The sequence below is a fragment of the Pelophylax lessonae genome, assembly GCF_965119305.1.
Source record: "Pelophylax lessonae genome assembly, chromosome: 12".
In the NCBI taxonomy this organism is placed as follows: Eukaryota; Metazoa; Chordata; class Amphibia; order Anura; family Ranidae; genus Pelophylax; species Pelophylax lessonae.
Window position 1 is genome coordinate 46,254,325 of NC_138779.1, and position 20,317 is coordinate 46,274,641.

The 20,317-nt window shown below is 43.6% G+C and overlaps 1 protein-coding gene across 1 annotated transcript in view; it reads left to right on the plus strand.

Moving 5' to 3' along the window:
• The first annotated feature begins 615 nt into the window (after positions 1-615).
• The window catches only part of ST14 (ST14 transmembrane serine protease matriptase), an 87,983-nt gene continuing 68,281 nt past the window's right edge, over positions 616-20,317 (plus strand). Inside the window, exon 1 of the mRNA XM_082273865.1 lies at positions 616-794. Within this exon, the coding sequence (XP_082129991.1) occupies positions 747-794 (48 nt within the window). The 5' untranslated portion in view covers positions 616-746. The remainder of the gene's footprint in view (positions 795-20,317) is intronic.

The following is a 20,317-nucleotide window of genomic DNA, read 5'->3' on the forward strand; positions in this document are numbered from 1 at the left end:
TATACAGGGGGGGATGACTGGTCTGGTATACAGGGATGGGGATGACTGGTATACAGGGATGGGGATGACTGGTATACAGGGATGGGGATGACTGGTATACAGGGATGGGGATGACTGGTCTGGTATACAGGGATGGGGATGACTGGTATACAGGGATGGGGTGACTGGTATACAGGGATGGGGATGACTGGTATACAGGGGGGGATGACTGGTATACAGGGATGGGGATGACTGGTATACAGGGGGGGATGACTGGTCTGGTATACAGGGATGGGGATGACTGGTATACAGGGATGGGATGACTGGTATACAGGGATGGGGATGACTGGTATACAGGGATGGGGATGACTGGTCTGGTATACAGGGATGGGGATGTCCGGTGTGGAGGGATAGAGATGAAGAAGTCCCGTAGTATCAGTAGAGAGCAGTGACGTCACAGGAGGTGTTCCCGGTTTCGGTTTGCACTCACCTGGTGGGGAGGATCCCGGAGATCTCGTGTGATGTGACCACACCTAGAGAGAATACCTGACAGTGCGGGAGGACAGGAGACCGGGGAAGGGACAGCAGTTTACTCTCTCAGGGGCCACACAGAGCGGAGAACACAGGAGACTCTCAGGGGCCACACACACAGAAGACCCCGCTTCCCTTCTTTGTATCTCGGAGTTTCCTAAGCCCGGACAGAGGACATCAGGGGGCCCCGGATTGTTAGGGCCACAGCAGGGCTCCTTCCACCCCTAGAAGTCACCATGAAGGGCTCCGATTCATCCGATATAAAGTACAACAACCGACCGCAGGTAAGTCCGACACCTAGCCGGAGGATGGGGGTAGTCTGTCCTCTATAAGGGATTGTCCATTATAGGTGTGTGGGGGAGGGGACTGTCCTCCTATAGGGGGTGTACAAGGTGGGAAGTTCCTTATGTAGGACTGTGGGGGCAATCCTTCTTTAGGGGGGGAATCTGTCTCCTATAGGAGTATATGTATGGGGGTGACTGTTTCCTTTAGGAGTGTATGTGTGGAGGAAAGGGTGTCTGCCCCCCCCCCCCCCATAGGGGTGTATGTAAGGGGGAAGGGGATCTGTCCCCCATAGGGGTGTATGTATGGGGGGAAGGGGTGTCTGCCCCCATAGGGGTGTATGTGTGAGGGAAGGGGTGTCTGCCCCCCTATAGGGGTGTATGTGTGGAGTAAGGGGTGTCTGCCTCCCTATAGGGGTGTATGTGTGAGGGAAGGGGTGTCTGCCCCCCTATAGGGGTGTATGTGTGAGGGAAGGGGTGTCTGCCCCCCTATAGGGGTGTATGTGTGAGGGAAGGGGTGTCTGCCCCCCTATAGGGGTGTATGTGTGGAGTAAGGGGTGTCTGCCTCCCTAGGGTGTATGTGTGGGGGAAGGGGTGTCTGCCCCCCTATAGGGGTGTGGGGGAAGGGGTGTCTGCCCCCCATAGGGGTGTGGGGGAAGGGGTGTCTGCCCCCCATAGGGGTGTCTGTGTGGGGGAAGGGGTGTCTGCCCCCCTATAAGGGTGTAATTGTGTGGGGAGGAGGGTTGTGTGCCCCCCTCTAGTGGTGTATGTGTGGGGGAAGGGGCGTCTGCCCCCCTATAAAGGTGTATGTGTGGGGGAAGGGGTGTCTGCCCCCCATAGGGGTGTGGGGGAAGGGGTGTCTGCCCCCCTATAAAGGTGTATGTGTGGGGGAAGGGGTGTCTGCCCCCCATAGGGGTGTGGGGGAAGGGGTGTGTGCCCCCCTATAGGCAGGTTGATGTGAAATCTCCTGTATGTGTAATGATTCTCTCATAGGATGGATGTCTATCACTGTATACATTGTACATCTCTCAGGATTGCAGTGATGATCACATGATGTACATTGTATCTATTGTATCTCGGTGTTTAATAACAATGATCTCAGATCTGTGCAGTGTTTGTATCCTAGAATCCTGTGTGTTCTATTATTATAGTGTTATGTGTTCAGGCTGATATTCTGTACAGAGCTGGTAATGGGTGCTGTCCTCCTCTATATGGGGGGGGGGGGGGGGGGGGGGAGGGAGATATCTCCTGTACGTTTAGACAAATAATTGATCACTATTGATCTATAATTGTGTGTACATTGGTTATCACTTTATGAGATTATCTGTAATAAACCCAAATACTGGTTAAACTGGGGGAAGCTCAAACAACCCCTTCATATAATAAGTTGTCCTGCTAATGTAGCAGTTTTAAACAAACCTTACCACTGACGGGTGCTTCCAACGAGCAGCATTTATTTATGTAAAACCTTTATCCCAAAAGGAAAAAAAAAACTGTTGCTTTTAACTGCAGTGGGAACTGGCGTTTGGCTTTAATTTGTTAGTGTATCTAACTCTGCTATTACATCTAACACCCCCTCCCTCCAGACTGGCAGTGCTACTGTACACAGGTGCCCCCTGTGCTCCTTCATCCAGAGTAGAGGCACTGTAATGCAGGAGGTGTGTTACTGGCCAGATCACCAGGCAAAAACAAAAGAGCCTAAAAAATGAATGCAGCTACCACATCTAAGGATTGATAAGCAGTAATATATTTGATTTTTGGCTTTGGGTTTAATACCGTATATCTATTTTTAAAACTGTATATCTAAACCCAAGAATACATTTGATAGTATTGCAGTTCCCTCGTCCTTAGATGTGGTGATTGCATTCATTTTCTTTTTTCACAAATATTTTCTGTTATTTTAACCTGGTAATCCTGCCATTAACTTCCTTCCTGTCCTAGGGTGACAACCATACTGAGGAGCACAGCAGAGTAACAGGGGGAGGTGTCATGTAGTTTGCGGAGAGAGCAGGAAGCAATGCTAAGTTAAAGTAGAACTATGGGGAAAACTTTTATTCTTAAATTTTGGATAGCGGAAGGGAGGGGTATAACCCCTGTCATTTTCTCGCCGTCTGTGTCCCATTGCAGAGATTTCCCTTTACTTCCTGTCCCATAGCCAAACAGGAAGTGAGAGGAAATCCTTGCAAATTGAGGTATTTCCTTGGTGACCCCCCAGGTCACCGGAGCTAGTGTCCCCATTTGAAAGATTTCCCCTCTGTTACTTTTTTTTGGGCACAACCCAAAATTTGGGATTTTCTTTTCCTTTCACTTTCAATGATAATAGTAAACAGGACAAATGGAGAGGAGGAGGAATGTCCCTAATGGAGGAACAGACAGCAATAAAAACTGGCAGGGGTACTTATCCCTCTCCACTGCCTTTTAGTTCTACTTTAACTTTCCAGCTCAGTAAAGACTTATTTACATTACTTTGCTGTGAGATGAAATGCATATGTATACATGCGTTGAGGAGCGTTGCATTGACAAGCTCATTCCAAGCTAAGCAAAGTATTTTGGTGCAAATATCTGTGAATCGCAAAGCAGCACAACAGTGTGGTACTCCGTGTTATAGTTATACCAGTCATATATTTTTACCTCTATCAGGACCATAGTTTATCTTTAGGCCTGGTTTACACATGTGCAGTACAAATATCAGGACATTTTTACTGCGAGTTTCCAAAGTAGCTGGTCATCTGCGATTTAGAAACGGCTCTGACGCGAATCTTAGAAGCGCGTGGGTGCCGGCGTCCTTAAAGCGGAGTTCTTGTATGATAATGAACCACCATGTACTGTGCTGCGTTGCTAAAAATGCTGCATGTCAATATTTGGGATGTTTTGGTACGTTGCCTGCCTATTTTTCAAAAATACATTGATTAGAATTATGCCAGTTTGAATGGGCCCCTTAAAGCCTGTCTCCAGAGAAAACAAAAATAAGACATACCTGGACCGCCACCCAGGGCTGTCTTACCGAATGGGCAGTTGCCCGGGGGGCCCCACCTGCCCAGAGACCCAGCCCCAGCCAAGCATTGGTCCTGATTCCCGTGTGCATCCCACTGCCCAACTTAGCACATGGCAAGCGCCTCTCGACCCTGCGCTGCTGTCAGGCCACTGTCAGGGCTCATAGGCCATGGAGAGGGAGCCCACAACTGCAGGAATGCCTGTCCGCCTCCACAGGAACAGGCACACACAGGACAGTTGAGTCTGACTCCCATCCATGTGTGTGTTCACCAGACCCAGCCGCCGAACTTGGAAGCTGTCATTAGCCTGGCACTGCTGTACCAATAAATATCATCTTATCAATAATTTGCATTTTTTTTCTTGTGAGTGATTGTGTAGGCAGAGCCCCAATGCACTGCATTGCCCGGGGGCCTATAATGATCTTAAAGTGGAGTTCCACCCTTAAGTCATTTTTTTCCCCATCTGCTTGCTCTCTTTCACCTGAAAAATAAATGGATAATCACAATTTTTTTTTTCTTTACTTACCTTGTTTTAGAAGAAAATATACTCACCTTTCTTCCTCTTCCTCCCTCTGCGGCCCGCGCCGTCACTTCCTGCTTGCATTGATACCTGGGAGCTGAGCGTCATCGCTCCCAGGAATCAATGCGCCTGCACCGGCCCCACTCGTCATGTCCGGTGCAGGTGCATCATTCCCTGCTAAACAGCTTCTGGGCATGCCCAGAAGCTGTGCAGGAATGACGTGCCTGCACCGGACATGACGAGCGGGGCCGGTGCAGGGCATTCTGGGACGAAAAGGACACGGAAGAGGACGCAGAAGAGGACGCGCTGGCTTCAGCTGCTCACACCTGAGATGGAAGCGCTGGACAAGACATTTTCAAGGTAAGTATTTCTTCTAAAAGGTAAGTGCGACCTGGGACAGTTCAGAGGCTATCCATTGTGGAATGCACTAGCCCTGACTGTCCCGGGGGTATTTTTATTAAAAAAAACTTTCCGAGGGTGGAACTCCGCTTTAAGACAGCACTGCCGCCACCCAGCAAGCCACTGAGAGCCTGAGCTGGTCGCTCCCACCCCCTGCACAAGCCAGCGCTCCAGTGAGTGGGGGGGGGGTGCAGAGCAGAGAGCCAGTGACTGACAGTCACCGGCTCTCTGCTCAGGGAGCTCTGAGAACCGAGGGATCAGCGGTGTTTGATCACTCGGTTCTCAGTCTTTGAGCCAGCAGGGAACAGATGCAGCATCTGACCGATGCTACATCCACCTAAAGCAAGTATGATTTTTTTTTAAAAAAAAAGAAAAGTAAAAAAAATTTCCATACTTCTTTTAGGCCCCTTTCACACTTGTCCTGCATTTTGGGACTGCAAAGTCACATGACAAGTCATACTCCATTTTCCAACGAGTATCATTCATATCTGTGCGACCTCAAAGTAGTCCCTGCACTACTTTGGTCTGACTTTGGTGTGTTTTGACGTCTATAGACCTCAAGATTATACAGGCATTGCTTCAAGTCCAGTCAAAATCTTGCGACTTTTAGTTTGCATAAGTGTGAAAGAGGCCTAAACGCTTGAAGTATGGGGGCAGCCCATTGCACCCTAAAGGCCTTCAGATCTCTGCGTTTTGGTACTTGCGTCTGTACTTGTCTGTTTTATTGGCAAGATAGGAACTGTCAGATCAAATCTTCTCTACAGATGTACTTTATTGGCACAGACTTCAGGTGGTGTTGCAATCCAATCTGTGCAGTTTGTGGTCTGCCAAGGAATTGCTTTGCCATTTGGGGGGGGGGGGGGGATGTCAGTGTTTTGTAAAGCAGTGTGGGCCCTTATGTGTCCAGGCATGATGTCAGATGCTACGGCCTGCTCATAATTATCCCCAGATGTTGCTGGACTGAGATCCAAAAACCAATCAACCTCCTCGTTAATCTGGTTTTTGAGAACTGGCTCTGAAGTGTTCAATTTTCATTTCATTGCTATTCTATTTCACTGCAAAGTCTTGGTTGCTGTTCTACAAGTCTGTAAGGCTCCAATCACACCTGAGCGTTTTTTTCCCAGGCATTTGGAGGCAGGCATTGACATCTAACAAACGCTTGTAATCTGCCAAAAAAAAAGCTCATGTACTTTTTTGAGCTTCAGGCGACAAAATGCTCATGTGAACAGGGGCCATTGAAATGAATAGGATTTTTCTTGTTGGGTGTTTTGAGACTTTAGAGATGAGCGTTTTACAAGCTGAAAAATGCTGAGGTGTGAACAGGGCCTAAAGGTTTGATGTGGGAAGTTAGGAATAGGAAATATGCAGCAGGAGAAGTGAGACTTAAGCCTCGTACACACGCAACGAATTTCCGCCGACCGGTCGTCCGTCTTTTGTCCAGAGTGGTGTCTGTTGGTTGGAATGTGCCTAGACTGCACACGAATTTGGTCGTCGGACAGAATTCTACTTCAGAAGTGATGTCATGTGTTGGTTTGCTTTCTTTGTGTTCTTTCTTCTCTGAGCATGCCTAGTCTTGCTCATAAGATTTTTCCCTGTCGAAATCTGTACTGACTGCACGAAAATCGGACGTGTTTTTGACAAAAATTATATAGCCTGCACAGCAGAATTTTGTCGGCCGAAAAGTCGGAGTCGGTTGTCGAGAGCATCATACTAACAAGCCGAAAATCGGCAGATCGGTCGTCAGGCGAAAATTCCCGGCCGAATTTTGACTCGTGTGTACGGGCCTTAAAGCCCCGTACACACGATCAGATTATCGAACGATCTGTCGTCAGTTTTTGTGGCATGCTAGTCTGATGTGGAAAGTGAAGAGGTTATTTTCATATGAATTTTCCCGTACGACAGAATTTTACTTCAGAAGTGATGTCATGTGTTGGATTGTTTTGTGTTCTTTCGTCTCTGAGCATGCCTAGTCTTGCTCTTAAGATTTTTTTCCGTGGAAATCTGTACTAATGAGATGAAAATCGGGTGTTGATTTGACGGACGACAAATTTTATAGCCTGCACATCAGGATTTTGTCAGCCGAAAAGTCGGAGTCGGCTGTCGAAAGCACTAATAATACTAATAATCCGAAAATCGGCAGATCGGTCGTCAGACGAATTTTCCCTTCAGATTTTCTTATCGTGGTGTACGGGGCTTTAGTTAGGTGTGAGGACGCAAATGGAGAACTGCTATTACCAGCCTATTAAAAAAAAAAAAAATACAGACTATACAACTGTCTTCTTAATTCTTGCTTCCCCGTTAGATCGGGCCATACATGGATCAAAATTTTACTGGTTTAGCAGGAACCAGATGAATTTCTATGCTTGTATGGCTGTTTCCCTTGTGGTTTCTCAATCGACTTTTCACAAATGCTGGAAAATTTCATTTCGATCAGCACTACAGCCAATAGGCTGTGGCGCTGACCTGTGTATTCTGACAGCGGGGAGGTGGGAGAGTCTCCCTGCTGTCAGAATACAATGAAACGGGGTTGATTCCTGCATTCACACCGAATGTGTGGAAGGGGGAATTGGGTCAGTTTTTTTTTTTTATGTTCACCCAGCTGGTTGAATGAAAAAACCCGACCCTTCAATTGGCATTTTAAAGTGGACCTGTCCAGTAACTTTCCAAGTCTGCGTGAATTAATTTCTTCCTATAGCAGCTTTAATTCAGATGATCTCCGATAAGGGTTCAGCCCACACGCAATCCTCACTGTCCTGCAGAGGGAAACCTGTACTGAGAGGAATGTCTATTGCTAGACATTGGGAACTATTACTGAACTTCTCCTAATAACTGCTTGCGGACTTCTCTGCCCCATGGTGGTACCTGATCTGAGACTTCCAGGTCTGTGGCACGTGCGCCGCCGGCGACCCGCTCCTGCTGTGATTGGACACAGAGGGACATAACAAGACAGGCCGCCGTTCTGTTGGAGGGCAATGTGCTGATCCTGTGTTTCTGCCAAGCAGAAAACGGATCTTTACATTCCCCCAGTCAAAGCACCTCCCCCACAGTAATCACTCCCAGGGAAAACAGTTAACCCTTTGATCGCCCCTGATGTTAACCCCTTCCCTTCCAGTGTCATTAGTACAGTAACTGTGCATATTTTTTAGCACTGGTCACTATTGGTGTCACTGGTCCCCAAAAAGTGTCAAAAGTTTTAGGTGACTGATTTGTTTGCCGCAATATCACAGTCCTGCTATAAGTCACTGATCGCCAATACTAGTAAAAAAAAAAAAAAAAATATCCCATAGTTTGTACTTGTAGCCGCTATAACTTTTGTGCAAACCAATCAATATACACGTATTGGGATTTTTGTTTTTTCCTTTTTTATCAAAAATATGTAGCGGGTCACATTATGGCCTAAATTGATGAAGGCATTTGATTTTTTTATTGTTTTTTTTTTTTAAATTTGGAATGTGTTTTTTGTAAAAAAAAAAAAAAAAAAAAAAAAAAAAAAAAATTGTTGATCTTTTTTTGTCTTTAGCGCAAAAAATAAAAAAATTGCAGAGATGAGCAAATACCACCAAAAGCTCTATTTATGGGGAAAAAATAGGACATACATTTTATATGTGCACAGCGTCGCAGGCATTACAATTGTCAGTTAAAGTAACGCAATGCCGTATCGCAAAAAAATGGCCTGTTTATAAAGGGTGGTAAACCTCGAGCTGAAGTGGGTAATGCTGGTTGCCTGGCTGGCAGGCTGAATCTATGGTTTCAGTAGTTTCTGGAACAGGTATAAAAATCAGATCTGACTAACGTTGCTGTTTGCTTATTCCAGATCAGTATCGAGACAGCCAGGCAATGGGCATTTTCAGATAGAGAACTTCAATGACAGACTTTCAGAGCAGAGGACTATACATTCTTGAAAGGCCGCCCTCTCGCAGTAAGCAGGAAAATGTATACATCTTTCCTGGAGAATGCATTTGGGTATGAAGCTTGCCATTCATTTTGTGATTAGGTAGCACAAATATTCCTCCATATTTGATTAGGACAGTCTGAGATTGCAGAGTTCTTTCTGGCCCTGGGGCCCTCAGTTGGACGGCCCCACCTTGAGCTCACAGGCTTTGGCGCACTCATCAGTGACTCACCCCATCTCTGGCCGCCGACCATTCTCTTCAGATATTTCCTGATCTTTTGTTTATAAAGCTTTGAGCAGTTCTTCAGGATTTTTGTTTATTCATCTTGCTGCAGAGGCCAAATTAGTGTTTACACGTTGTCACTCCCTCTTCGAGGCGATGGGGCCTGCATGTCTGATACTCCAATCTATAGATTTTATATACACTGCTCAAAAAAATTAAAGGAACACTTTTTAATCCAAGTATAGCATCAAGTCAATTAAACTCCTGGGATATTGGTCTGGTCAGTTAAGTAGCAGAGGGGGTTGTTAATCAGTTTCAGCTGCTCTGGTGTTAATGAATTTAGAGGTGCACTAGATGAGTAACAATGAGATGACCTACAAAACAGGAATGGTTTTATAAGTAGAGGCCACTGACATTCCCCCCCCCCCCCCTACTCATCTTTTCGGATTGTTTTTCACTAGTTTTGCATTTGGCTAGGGTCAGTGTCACTACTGGTAGCAGTGTCACTACTGGTAACACCAGAATTGGCAGGTCTACAACTGGCGCTTTTCACAGATGAGAGCAGGTTCACCCTGAGCACATGTGACAGACGTGAAAGGGTCTGGAGAAGCCATTGAGAACGTTATGCTGCCTGTAACATCGTTCAGCATGACGGGTTTGGTGGTAGGTCGGCCATTGGTCTGGGGACACATATACATGGAGGGATGCACAGACCTCTACAGGCTAGACAATGGCACCCTGACTGGCATTATGTATCTGGATGAAATCCTTGGACCCATTGTCCTACCCTACACTGGTGCAGTGGATCCTGGGTTCCTCCTGGTGCACGACAATGCCTGGCCTCATGTGACAAAAGTATCCTGCCTGTTCCTGAAGGATGAAGGAATTGATACCATTGAATGGCCCCCCAAGCTCGCCTGACCTAAATCCAATAAAACACAATATGGACATTATGACATTGGACATTGTTTCAGGCCACCAGGTGCACCTCAGTTTGTTCAGGAGCTCAGTGATGACCTAGTCCAGATCTGGGAGGAAATACTCCAGAAATACTACAGATAACCATTCGTCCTCTCATTAGGAGCATGCCCCGATCTTGTCAGGCATGCATACAAGCACGTGGGGGGCAAAAAAAACTACTGAGTACCATTTTGAGTTGCTGAAATGGAATTTCAGCAAACTGGACTAGCCTGTTGCATTTTTTATTTTTTTTCACTTTTTTGGGGGAGTCCTTGAATTTTGCCCCCTGTAAAGTTAGAATTCCATACCCCGTGGAGAAACCATACCCTCCCCACTTCCTGTGGGAAACAGCTGAGCAGCGCAGCAGTGCGCATGCTCAGAGCCCCGGATACCTAATTGACAATCAAAGAATTTGAGAAGTGCGCATGCTCAGAGGTTAGGAAAAACTCACGGCACTCTGTGAAATTTAATGCTTGCGGCGGGTACATTAAAACACTTCGGGTGCAACATAAATCATGTCCTCTCCTATCGCTGTAACATGCCTCATCTCCGGTAATAAATATAAAAGCGGCGGCGGGTGTATGAGATGTAAATGTGACGGCGATCGCGGCTCCGTGATCCGCTTTTATATTTATTACCGGAGATGAGGGATGTTACAGCGATAGGAGAGGACATGATTTATGTTGCACCCGAAGTGTTTTAATATACCCGCCGCAAGTTTAACTACCGTGAGAAATCCATACCCTCCGTAGCGGAACCGGAAGTGACGAGGGTATGGTTTTCTCACGGGTATGGTTTTTTCACGGAACACCCCCTGTAGGTTGATGATTTTCATTTTAATTTCTATTAAACGATGTGGCATCCTTTCCTTCCTAACACATTACCCAGTCCATATCAGTAAAGATATCCAGCATGAGATTTTCCCCATTGAGATCTGATGTGTTTTCAATGTGTTCCTTTCATTTTTTCGAGCAGTGTACAAAGCTGCATAAAAAGTAGGGGCACTCCTAGTAAAGACTTTCTGGAGTTCTTGCAAAAAAAACTTGTTTTTCTAGTTTTAAATGGAGTATAGTATGGTTGGATCCCCTGTAAGATTTTAATTGCGGTCTCTGTCCCTGCTGGGGAGATTCATCCTCCTCCCTTTTTTTCTTTTTATTACCTGGTGACCATTGCCACTGGACTGCAAAGTGAGGGGAAATGCTAAAATTTTCATTTGTCACAAGAACAGGATTAGAGGGGAAATATTCCAATGGGGACACCCGTTCGCTGACGTGTGGATGTCTGCTTGTAGTTTTCAGTGAACTACCATGGCACTGTGGAGTGCTGTGGTAGATCATTAAGTCTTCCTGTCAGATTAGAATACTTCTGATATGTGTTTTTTTTTTTTTTTTTGGATTGCTGAAGTGTTGTTCACCACACCTGATAGATAGATAGATATATATATATATATATCTATCTATCTATCTAATAGTATCTCACAAAAGCGAGTGCACCCCTCACATTTTTGTAAATATTTTATTATATCTTTTCATTTGACAACACTAAAGAAATTTCACTTTGCTACAATGTAAATTAGTGATTGTACAGCTTGTATAACAGTGTAAGTTTGCTGTCCCCTCAAAATAACTCAACACACAGCCATTAATGTCTAAACCGCTGGCAACAAAAATGAGTACACCCCTAAGTGAAAATTGTCCAATATGGGCCCAATTAGCCATTTCCCTCCCTGTTGCTATGTGACTTGTTAGTGTTACAAGGTCTCAGGTGTGAATGGGGAGCAAGTGTGTTAAATTTGGTGTTATCGCTCTCACTCTCTCACTGGTCACTGGAAGTTCAACATGGCACCTCATGGCAAAGAACTCTCTGAGAATCTGAAAACAAGAATTGTTGCTCTACATAAAGATGGCATAGGCTATAAGAAAATTGCCAAGACCCTGAAACTGAGCTGCAGCTCAGTGGCCAAGACCATACAGTGGTATAACAGGACAGGTTCCACTGAGAACAGGTCTCGCCATAGTCGACCAAAGAAGTTGAGTGCACGTGCTCAGCGTCATATCAAGAGGCTGTCTTTGAGAAATAGACGTATGAGTGCTGCCAGAATTGCTGCAGAGGTTGAAAGGGTGGGGGGGTCAGCCTGTCAGTGCTCAGACCATACGCCGCACACTGCATCAAATTGGTCTGCATGGCTGTTGTCCCAGAGGGAAGCCTCTTCTAAAAATTATGCACAAGAAAGACCGCAAATAGTTTGCTGAAGACAAGCAGATTAAGGACATGGATTACTGGAACCATGTCCTGTGGTCTGATGAGACATGAGAAAACTTTTTGGGTCAGATTGTGTTAAGCGTGTGTGGGGGCAACCATGTGAGGAGTACAAAGACAAGTGTGTCTTGTCTACAGACAAATGTGGTGGGAATGTCATGGTCTAGATGAGTGCTGCCGGCACTTGGGAGCTACAGTTCATTGAGGGAACCATGAATGCCAACATGTACTGTGACCTACTGAAGCAGAGTATGATCCCCTCTCTTCGGAGACTGGGCCGCAGGGCAGTATTCCAACATGATACCGACCCTAAACACACCTCCAAGACGACCACTGCCTTGCTAAAGTAGCTGAGGGTAAAGGTGATGGCCTGGCCAAGCATGTTTTCAGATCTAAACTCTATTGAGCATCTGTGGGGCATCCTCAAATGGAAAGTTGGAGGAGCGCAAGGTCTCTAACATCCACCAGCTCTGTGATGTCGTCATGGAGGAGTGGAAGAGAACTCCAGTGGCAACCGGTGAAGCTCTGGTGAACTCCATGCCCAAGAGGGTTAAGGCAGTGCTGGAAAATAATGGTGGCCACACAAAATATTGACACTTTGGGCCCAATTTAAAAATTTTTACTTAGGGGTGTACTCACTTTTGTTGCCAGCGGGTTTTGACAATAATGGCTGTGTGTTGAGTTATTTTTGAGGGGACAGCAAATTTACACTGTTATACAATCTGTACACTCGCTACTATTAAATATTTACAAAAATGAGGGGTGTACTCACTTTTGTGAGATACTGTGTGTGTATGTATGTATATATGTGTATGTATATATGTGTGTGTATGTATGTATGTATGTATGTATGTGTGTGTGTGTGTATATATATATATATATATAATGTGTATATATGTATGTGTATATGTGTGTGTGTGTATATATATATATATATATATATATATATATATATATATATATATATATAAAAATTTTCATATGTGCATATACTGCAAAAGAAAAAACAGGCGTTCTCCTGGGAGAGGGTAAGCAGTGTAAAATAATTAGTCTCTATTGCATGGTTTTAGTGTAAGGCTCCATGTACACGGGGTGCTGGAAATGGCCGTTTAGGAGCAGTTGGGCGTTTTTTTTTTTTTAGAAGCCCCTGAACCCATCTACATTTTATCTTATCTGTCCATGTACACCAGGTCGTTTGTGGTCGTTTGCGGGCACTTGCGTTCAGGGACTGTTTTTAGAACGCAATTATTTGCGTTCGAACGTGTGTTTCCCGGTGTTTCAAATGCAAAAACGTGACCGAACGCGATGACCCGCGTTTGGCGTTCGCGTTTTTCCATTTTAAAGGGGAATCATTTTTTTTTCATTTCTAGGAACGGTTCTAAACGCGACCGAACGGACGTTTCAAACGTCCTAAAATTTCCAGCATTCAAAGGGACTTTTAACAACGTCCCGTGTACATGGAGCCTTAGGCAATAGTCACATGAGAGTTCATGTGCGAGGAATTAGTGGACTTTTGCCGGCGGTTGTAAATGCTGTTGCACACACGTTGTGTAAACAGGTTCAGGTGTCAGCGGCTGCTGTCAGATTTTTACTCTGTATAAATCAATGGCAGGTACCGCTACTGTTTGTATCTAACCGCTCATCTGAATCGACACATGCAAATAGAAGAGACTGTTGCTGTGTCCAGAGACAGCATTTAGCTGCTTTTGAACACTGCTAAGTATCTGCAAGCAAACTCCGGTGTGAATGTAGCCTACAGGCTGGTACACACCATGAGAAAATTGGTTGGAACGATCGTCTGATTTTCCTTATTGTTTCACAGCAAGTCGGAACCAAGTAAGGAAATAATGTACAAAAAAGGCTTCTTCTTCTTCTTTTTTTTTTTTTTTTTTTTTTAGTTTATATTTTCTGAACATGTACAACGTCTTTCATTTTGTGATTTTTCTTTTCATACGAAAACTGTACACATTAAACAAAAATCATTCATTCTGTTCATGTACAAGAAACCTTTTGAAGTTTGTCCCTTTTTGTTGTTTTTATTTGGAAAGTTTGAATAGGATGTCGAAAGTTGTGTACACCAGGGCTTGACAAATTTGCTTTGAATGTAGGAGCCAGCTAAAAAAAAAGTGTAAGAGCCAGATTGTTTTAAACGGCTTACGGGTGGAACATGTAACATGTCCCGATCGTGAGACATTTTTTGCATTTTTTTTCACACGTTTAAAAAAATTATTTTAGGCCTGAAGATTACATAAAATCCCCAAACATTCTATCTTTTCTGAAAGCAGACACCCTGGAAAATAAGATAGTGGTGGTTCTAATTTTGTATGTCACCCGATACTACTGCAAAGGTCTAGCAAACGCAACATTTCAGTAAAAAACAAATTAAAAGTTAATTTTAGGGGGCACAAAAATGCAATAAATTACCCAATTTTTTGATAAAATCTATAAAAGCCAAGGTTGCACCAAGTAAATAGATACCCAACATGTCAAACCTTAAATTTTGCATTGGCCCATTAAATGGCAACAAACTTCAGTACCCTATATTTTCCATAGGTGACACTTTAAAGGCCCTCTATAGGTCATCAGTTTAGCGTTCCAAAGGTGAGGTCTGGTGCTAGTTATTCCAGCATGCGTGGCAATATGTAACCTGTATCACAATCAACATTTTCAGGCGTAGGCTCCCCGCCACATGCATTTACATTTGTAGGTGCCTATATGTGGGGGGAGGAGGCTCAGTTTTATTTTGGAGGGTGGATTTTATGTGCTTGTGTATAACTTACATTTTTTATAATTAAAAAAAAAAAAAATTTCCCCCATCACATAGCGAACAAAATGGCCCATATGTGATGATTTTTTTTTTTTTTTTGGGTGACAGGTTCTCTTCAATGAGACATCCAGGGTCTAAAAGATGCACATCACACTGCATTACATTCTTTCCAGCCTTGATGGCCAGGGAAACTGTCAACGGGGACCCTGAAGTGACGTCACAGCAAGAAGGAAAGGAGAGCGGACGTGTGTCCACTCTTATTCCTCCCCTCTACCCAGGGGCAACCATTATGCCAGTACCGGGTGCGCAGATGGGCAAGTGGAGGCCAGAATACATAGCGAGGGCACGGGGTGTGTGGAGCATTCGGGCGGCAGTCCAGGCGCCATGATGCAACTTAGTGTCGCCGTGGCGACCTGGTCCCTGGGGTTTGTGGAGCCCTGCTGTACACAATCTCTGAACGATCGTGCCTCGTATGGAAGTTCTCTACAGATTTTCTCATAGTGTGTACCCCTGTTAACACTGGGTACATTCTTACAGATGGGAAGAGCAGAGGGATTATCAATATTCTGCTGCTTCTTTGTCGTCCTTTAGCAGGCAGGAGGATAATGGCGACACCATTATTTTTACTCTATCTTCATCTCGGGGATGGGTTCCAGTAGTAGTGCTGTGCTGTGCTATGGGCTCCTATGTCTGTATAGGCCCTCTATCATTCGGTCAGGATCAGGACAGAGCTCGGTGCTGGGCCCTCAGGTACTGATCACACCGGGATTCCGGTCTGGCGGCTCTAGAGGAACGCGTGTCCTTAATTACTCCATTAAATATAGTCAGAGTTAATGAGGTCAGGAGGATGATTGTGGAAGTGATGTAACCATTAATCAGAAGATTCTTTCCAATGTTGCATTGGTGTCTGAGAAACACTCATCATAGTTGACCGGCTTTCCTGACTAACTCATTACGCATTCAGTTCATTCTTAAGTCTTCAAAGTAATACAAGACAGTCAGGCAATGTGCAGCATGCAGGCTCATGTATCAGAAATCTGTAGTTTATTTGTCTTATTTAATTTTATTGCCATACATTTATATACCTAAAACGCATTCCACAGTGCTGTACAGCGAACACTGAGGCAGTCACATCTGTGCCAGGCTACACTCTCTCTCATCACACTATTAATATTATAACTTATATACCATACTGTGCAAATGTTTTAGGCAGGTGTGAAGAAATTCTGTAAAGTAAGAATGCTATCAAAATATATATTTTAATTGTTTTATTTTTAATCATTTACAAAATGCAAAGTGAGCATACAGAAGAAAAGTGTAAATCAAATCAATATTTGGGGTGACTACCCTGTGGCTTCAAACCAGCACCAATTCTTACACTTGCAGACTTTGTTCACTTGCACAAAGTCAGGGATCTTGTAGGATTAGAGTCGGGTGTATCATTAACCAGTAATACCAAGCAGGTGCTAATGATCATCAATTTGATATGTAGGTTGAAACAGTCATTACCTAAAACAGAAACAGCTGTGTAGGAGCCTTAAAATGTGGCGAGGAACAGCCAGACTCTGCTACTAAGGTGAGGCTGTGGAAGACCTTTTCATATCGCAGGTCATACACAATGGCAAGACTGAGCACAGCAACAAGACATAAGAACAGCATCAGCAAGCTCACTTCCAGGCATAGATTCCAAAGCAGGCTGTAGCAGGAGGCAGTATGTTGGTGAAGGTCTGGAGAGCAGTACGATAAGGAGTGTCTGCAGCCAACAGTGAAGCATGGTGGAGGTTCCCTGCAAGTTTGGGACTGCGTTTCTGTAAATGGAGTTGGAAGTTTGGTCAGGATCCATGATGTCCTCAATGCTGAGAAATACAGGCAGATACTTATCCATCATACCATACCATCAGGGAGGCGTGTGATTGGCCTAAAATGTATTCTGCGGCAGGACAACAACCCCAAACGTGCAGCCAATGTCATTAAGAACCATCTTCAGCGTAAAGAAGAAGGCGTCCTGGAACTGATGGCCCTCATCTCAACATCATGGAGTCTGTCTGGGGACTACATGAAGAGATAGAAGGAAGTGAGGCAGCCTACATCCACAGAAGACCTGAAATTATTTCTCCAAGATGTTTGGAACAACCTCTCTGCCAAGTGCCTTCAAAAACTGTGCACGTGTACCTAGAAGAATTGATGCTGTTAAGAAGGCAGAGGATGGTCACACCAAATATTTATTTAATTTGGATTTCTCTTCTGTACTTTCTTTCCATTTTGTTAATTCATAAAAAAAAATAAAAAATAAAACGATTTAGCACTTCTATTTCTGAACACATTCTTAATTTACAGCATTTTTTTCATACCTGCCTAAAACTTTTTGCACATTGGTGTAGCTCTGACCTACTCCGCAGTGTTGTACAGAGAGCACCAAGCCAGTCACATGAGTCTGCACCAGAGGAGCTTACACTCTAATGCCCCATCATGGTCATACACTTTATTTATACATTTCATTTTGCGTTTGATGCGGTTTTTCAGCGCATTTTGCATTTTTTTTTTTTTTTTTTTTATGCGGTTTTGCATGCCCTTTTTTTTTTTTTTTTTTTCTTCTTTTTTCTCTCCTTGCCAAACTGTAAATAGCGGGTTCCCAGCTGTCAGCTGAATGTAAGAAAAAAAAAAAAAAATTGCCAGCAAAGAAAAAATAAGAAAATAAACGCCATGGGGTTCAACCCCCAATCCATACCAGGCTCTTCGGTCGTCAAATATTTAGTCTTTTTTATTTAGTAAACAAAAAAAAAGTCCCCAGTTGTAGATTCATCGTCAATCATGATGCCCGCCACCACCGCCGACCAGAAAAAAGGAAAAAATGTTTGCTCCTGCCGCCTGCCGGCTCCGCCGTTTGACAGTTCTTAAATAACTAAGGGGTGGATTAACACTCAGTAATCCCACTCTCTTGTGACATTGTCGGCCAAGGGTATGCTGGGTCAATAACCTCCACAAGGGGGCGGGTCACTAAGTGAAGTCATTGGGTGTCTGCGCCCCTTAGTTATAAAATAAGTGTCAGACTGTGGGAGTGGGCCCTTTTTTTTTTTTTTTTTTTTTTTTTTATTTGTTGACACTTTTTTGGTGATTGAGTAGGGTACAATGTAGGCAACAAGTAGCCGCTCAGGTGTGAGTGATTAGACCTTCAAGCATCAGGTGCGTGTCCAGTCCACGGTCTGAGCAAATCCAAGCACGATAGAGCAGATATCGTGGATGACAATCTAACCAGGGATGAGAATACGGCTTTGCGTTTCCTGATGGATGATCCATCCATCATGGTCCGCAACATCGATAAGGGAGGTGCATTAGTGGTTTTAGAGCCAGTCACATATAGAAATGAAGCGATTAGACAGCTCTCTGATAGGAATACCTATTTCATCCTAAAGCTCAATCCCACAAAGTACAAGATTTTAATGAAATCACTAGTTGACGAGGGAGCTAGGCTGGGGGCTTTTACACCTAAGGAGTCAGACATTAGTTCCAGACTGTCCTGTTTTTTTTTTTTGGCCACTTTCCATCACCTCCCCAAGGTTCACAAGGGAACCAACCCAGTCCTGGGAAGACCAATTGTTTGTTTCTGGGATTGGGTCCCTTAATGAACGTCTGGGGGAGTGGGTAGATGGCCAATTGCAACCCATTGTACCCGTTGTACAGACTCTACCAGGTTTTCTTAGAGACACTAATCATCTGTTGGAGATTATGGATGGCTTTGAATGGAGTGATCATTTTACTTGGATCACATGGGACGTTTCCAGTCTGTACTCCTCTATACCCCAGAATTTAGCCCTGTTGCCATTAAGTATTCGTTGGAATATTACACTCGCCTACCAGAAAGTTTGAGTGGGACGTCAGTCTCACACTATTATGAATAATGCTGTTCCTTCCCAGTATTTCTAATATCCATACATATGTTTTTTGGGGGTCTAGTTCATGTATGTTTTGTTTTTTGCAATGATGTAAGATGAAGGGGGGGGGGGGGTGTAGATTTTTTTTTTTTTTTTTTTTTTTTTTTTTTTTTTCCCTCCCTTCCATGTTTGTCATTTTGTAGTAGTATTATTTCTTATATATATTTCCATTTATCTATCTATTCAATACGCCTTAACATCTTGATTGGGTGTCCTTTAAATAGTTTCTACCTAGTCTTTTGGATGTGGTTTTAGAGGACCCAGGTTATTAACTTTTTGACTATGAGTTATGTGCTAGATGGAAATGGAGTGTGTGGGCTTATATGTTGGCGTATATTTTATATAGAGCAATTTATTTTGTGGTATATTGCTTTATGTATATATATGTATATATATATATATATATATATATATATATATATATATATATATATATATATATATATATATATATATATATATATATATATATATATATATAACCCATTTCTCATGCTTATGCTTACACGCTATATTTTCTTGATTTTTCTGCAATGAGAGATGTTTTTTTTTTTTTTTTTTTTTTTTCTATGCCTACATGTTTTATTCCCATTCAACACATTTTCAGTTTTTTTAAATTTTTTTTATTTTTACTTTTTACTTTTTAATTTTTTATTTTATTTTTTCATTCACCGTCAAATGTGCAGATGTGTTGTCATCTGCCCATGTTTTTAGAACAGTGTTTGTTTTAAACTTTGGTTCCATTCACTTTTGTGTCTGTTTTTTTAACCAAGTGAATACCTGAATGGGGCATAGCAGTTTTGGATTATTTTTCCCTTTTTATTATATGTTGTATCTTCTAGACTTTTATATAATAAAGTCTGTTTACCTTTCATGTCGGAGTGAGGTCAAAATCTCTCTTGTGCTAGGGGTACAATGTACCACATACTCATTCACATAGGGGGACCGACCAGGGTTGTAGGGAAGAGGCCCTTGTCCCCATCAACATGGGGACAAGGTGCTTTGGGAGAGCCCCCCATGTTGCATGTGGCCTGGTATAGTTCAGGAAAGGGGGGCACTCACTCATCCTCCCCTTTCCTGGCCTGCCCGGCTGCATGCTCGGATAAGGGTCTGGCATGGATTTTTGGAGGGAACCCCATGCCATTTTTTTTCTTTTTTTTGCTGGCAATTTTTTTCTTTTGTTTTTACATTCTGCTGTCAGTGGGGAATCCCGCTAACTGCTGAGGACTCATTAGTTGTTAAGGCGGTGGCCGTCTGCTCCCTAACAATCAGCTGAATAAAAAACTGCAGAACTCATGCAAAAACCATTTTAAAATGCAACACTTGCGTTTTTAATGCAGGTCCATTGAAGTCTATTACGCGCAAAATGCAATCTGCTGTTGAATGGACTGTAGAGTATTTCTGCAAAATACAATAAAAATGCATACAGTGCATCCAGAAAGTATTTACAGCACTTCGCTTTTTCCACATTGTTATTTTACAGCCTTATTCCAAAATGGATTCATTTTTTTCCCTCAAAATTCTACAAACAATACCCCCATAATGACAACGTGAAAGAAGTTTGCCATCTTTGCAAATTTG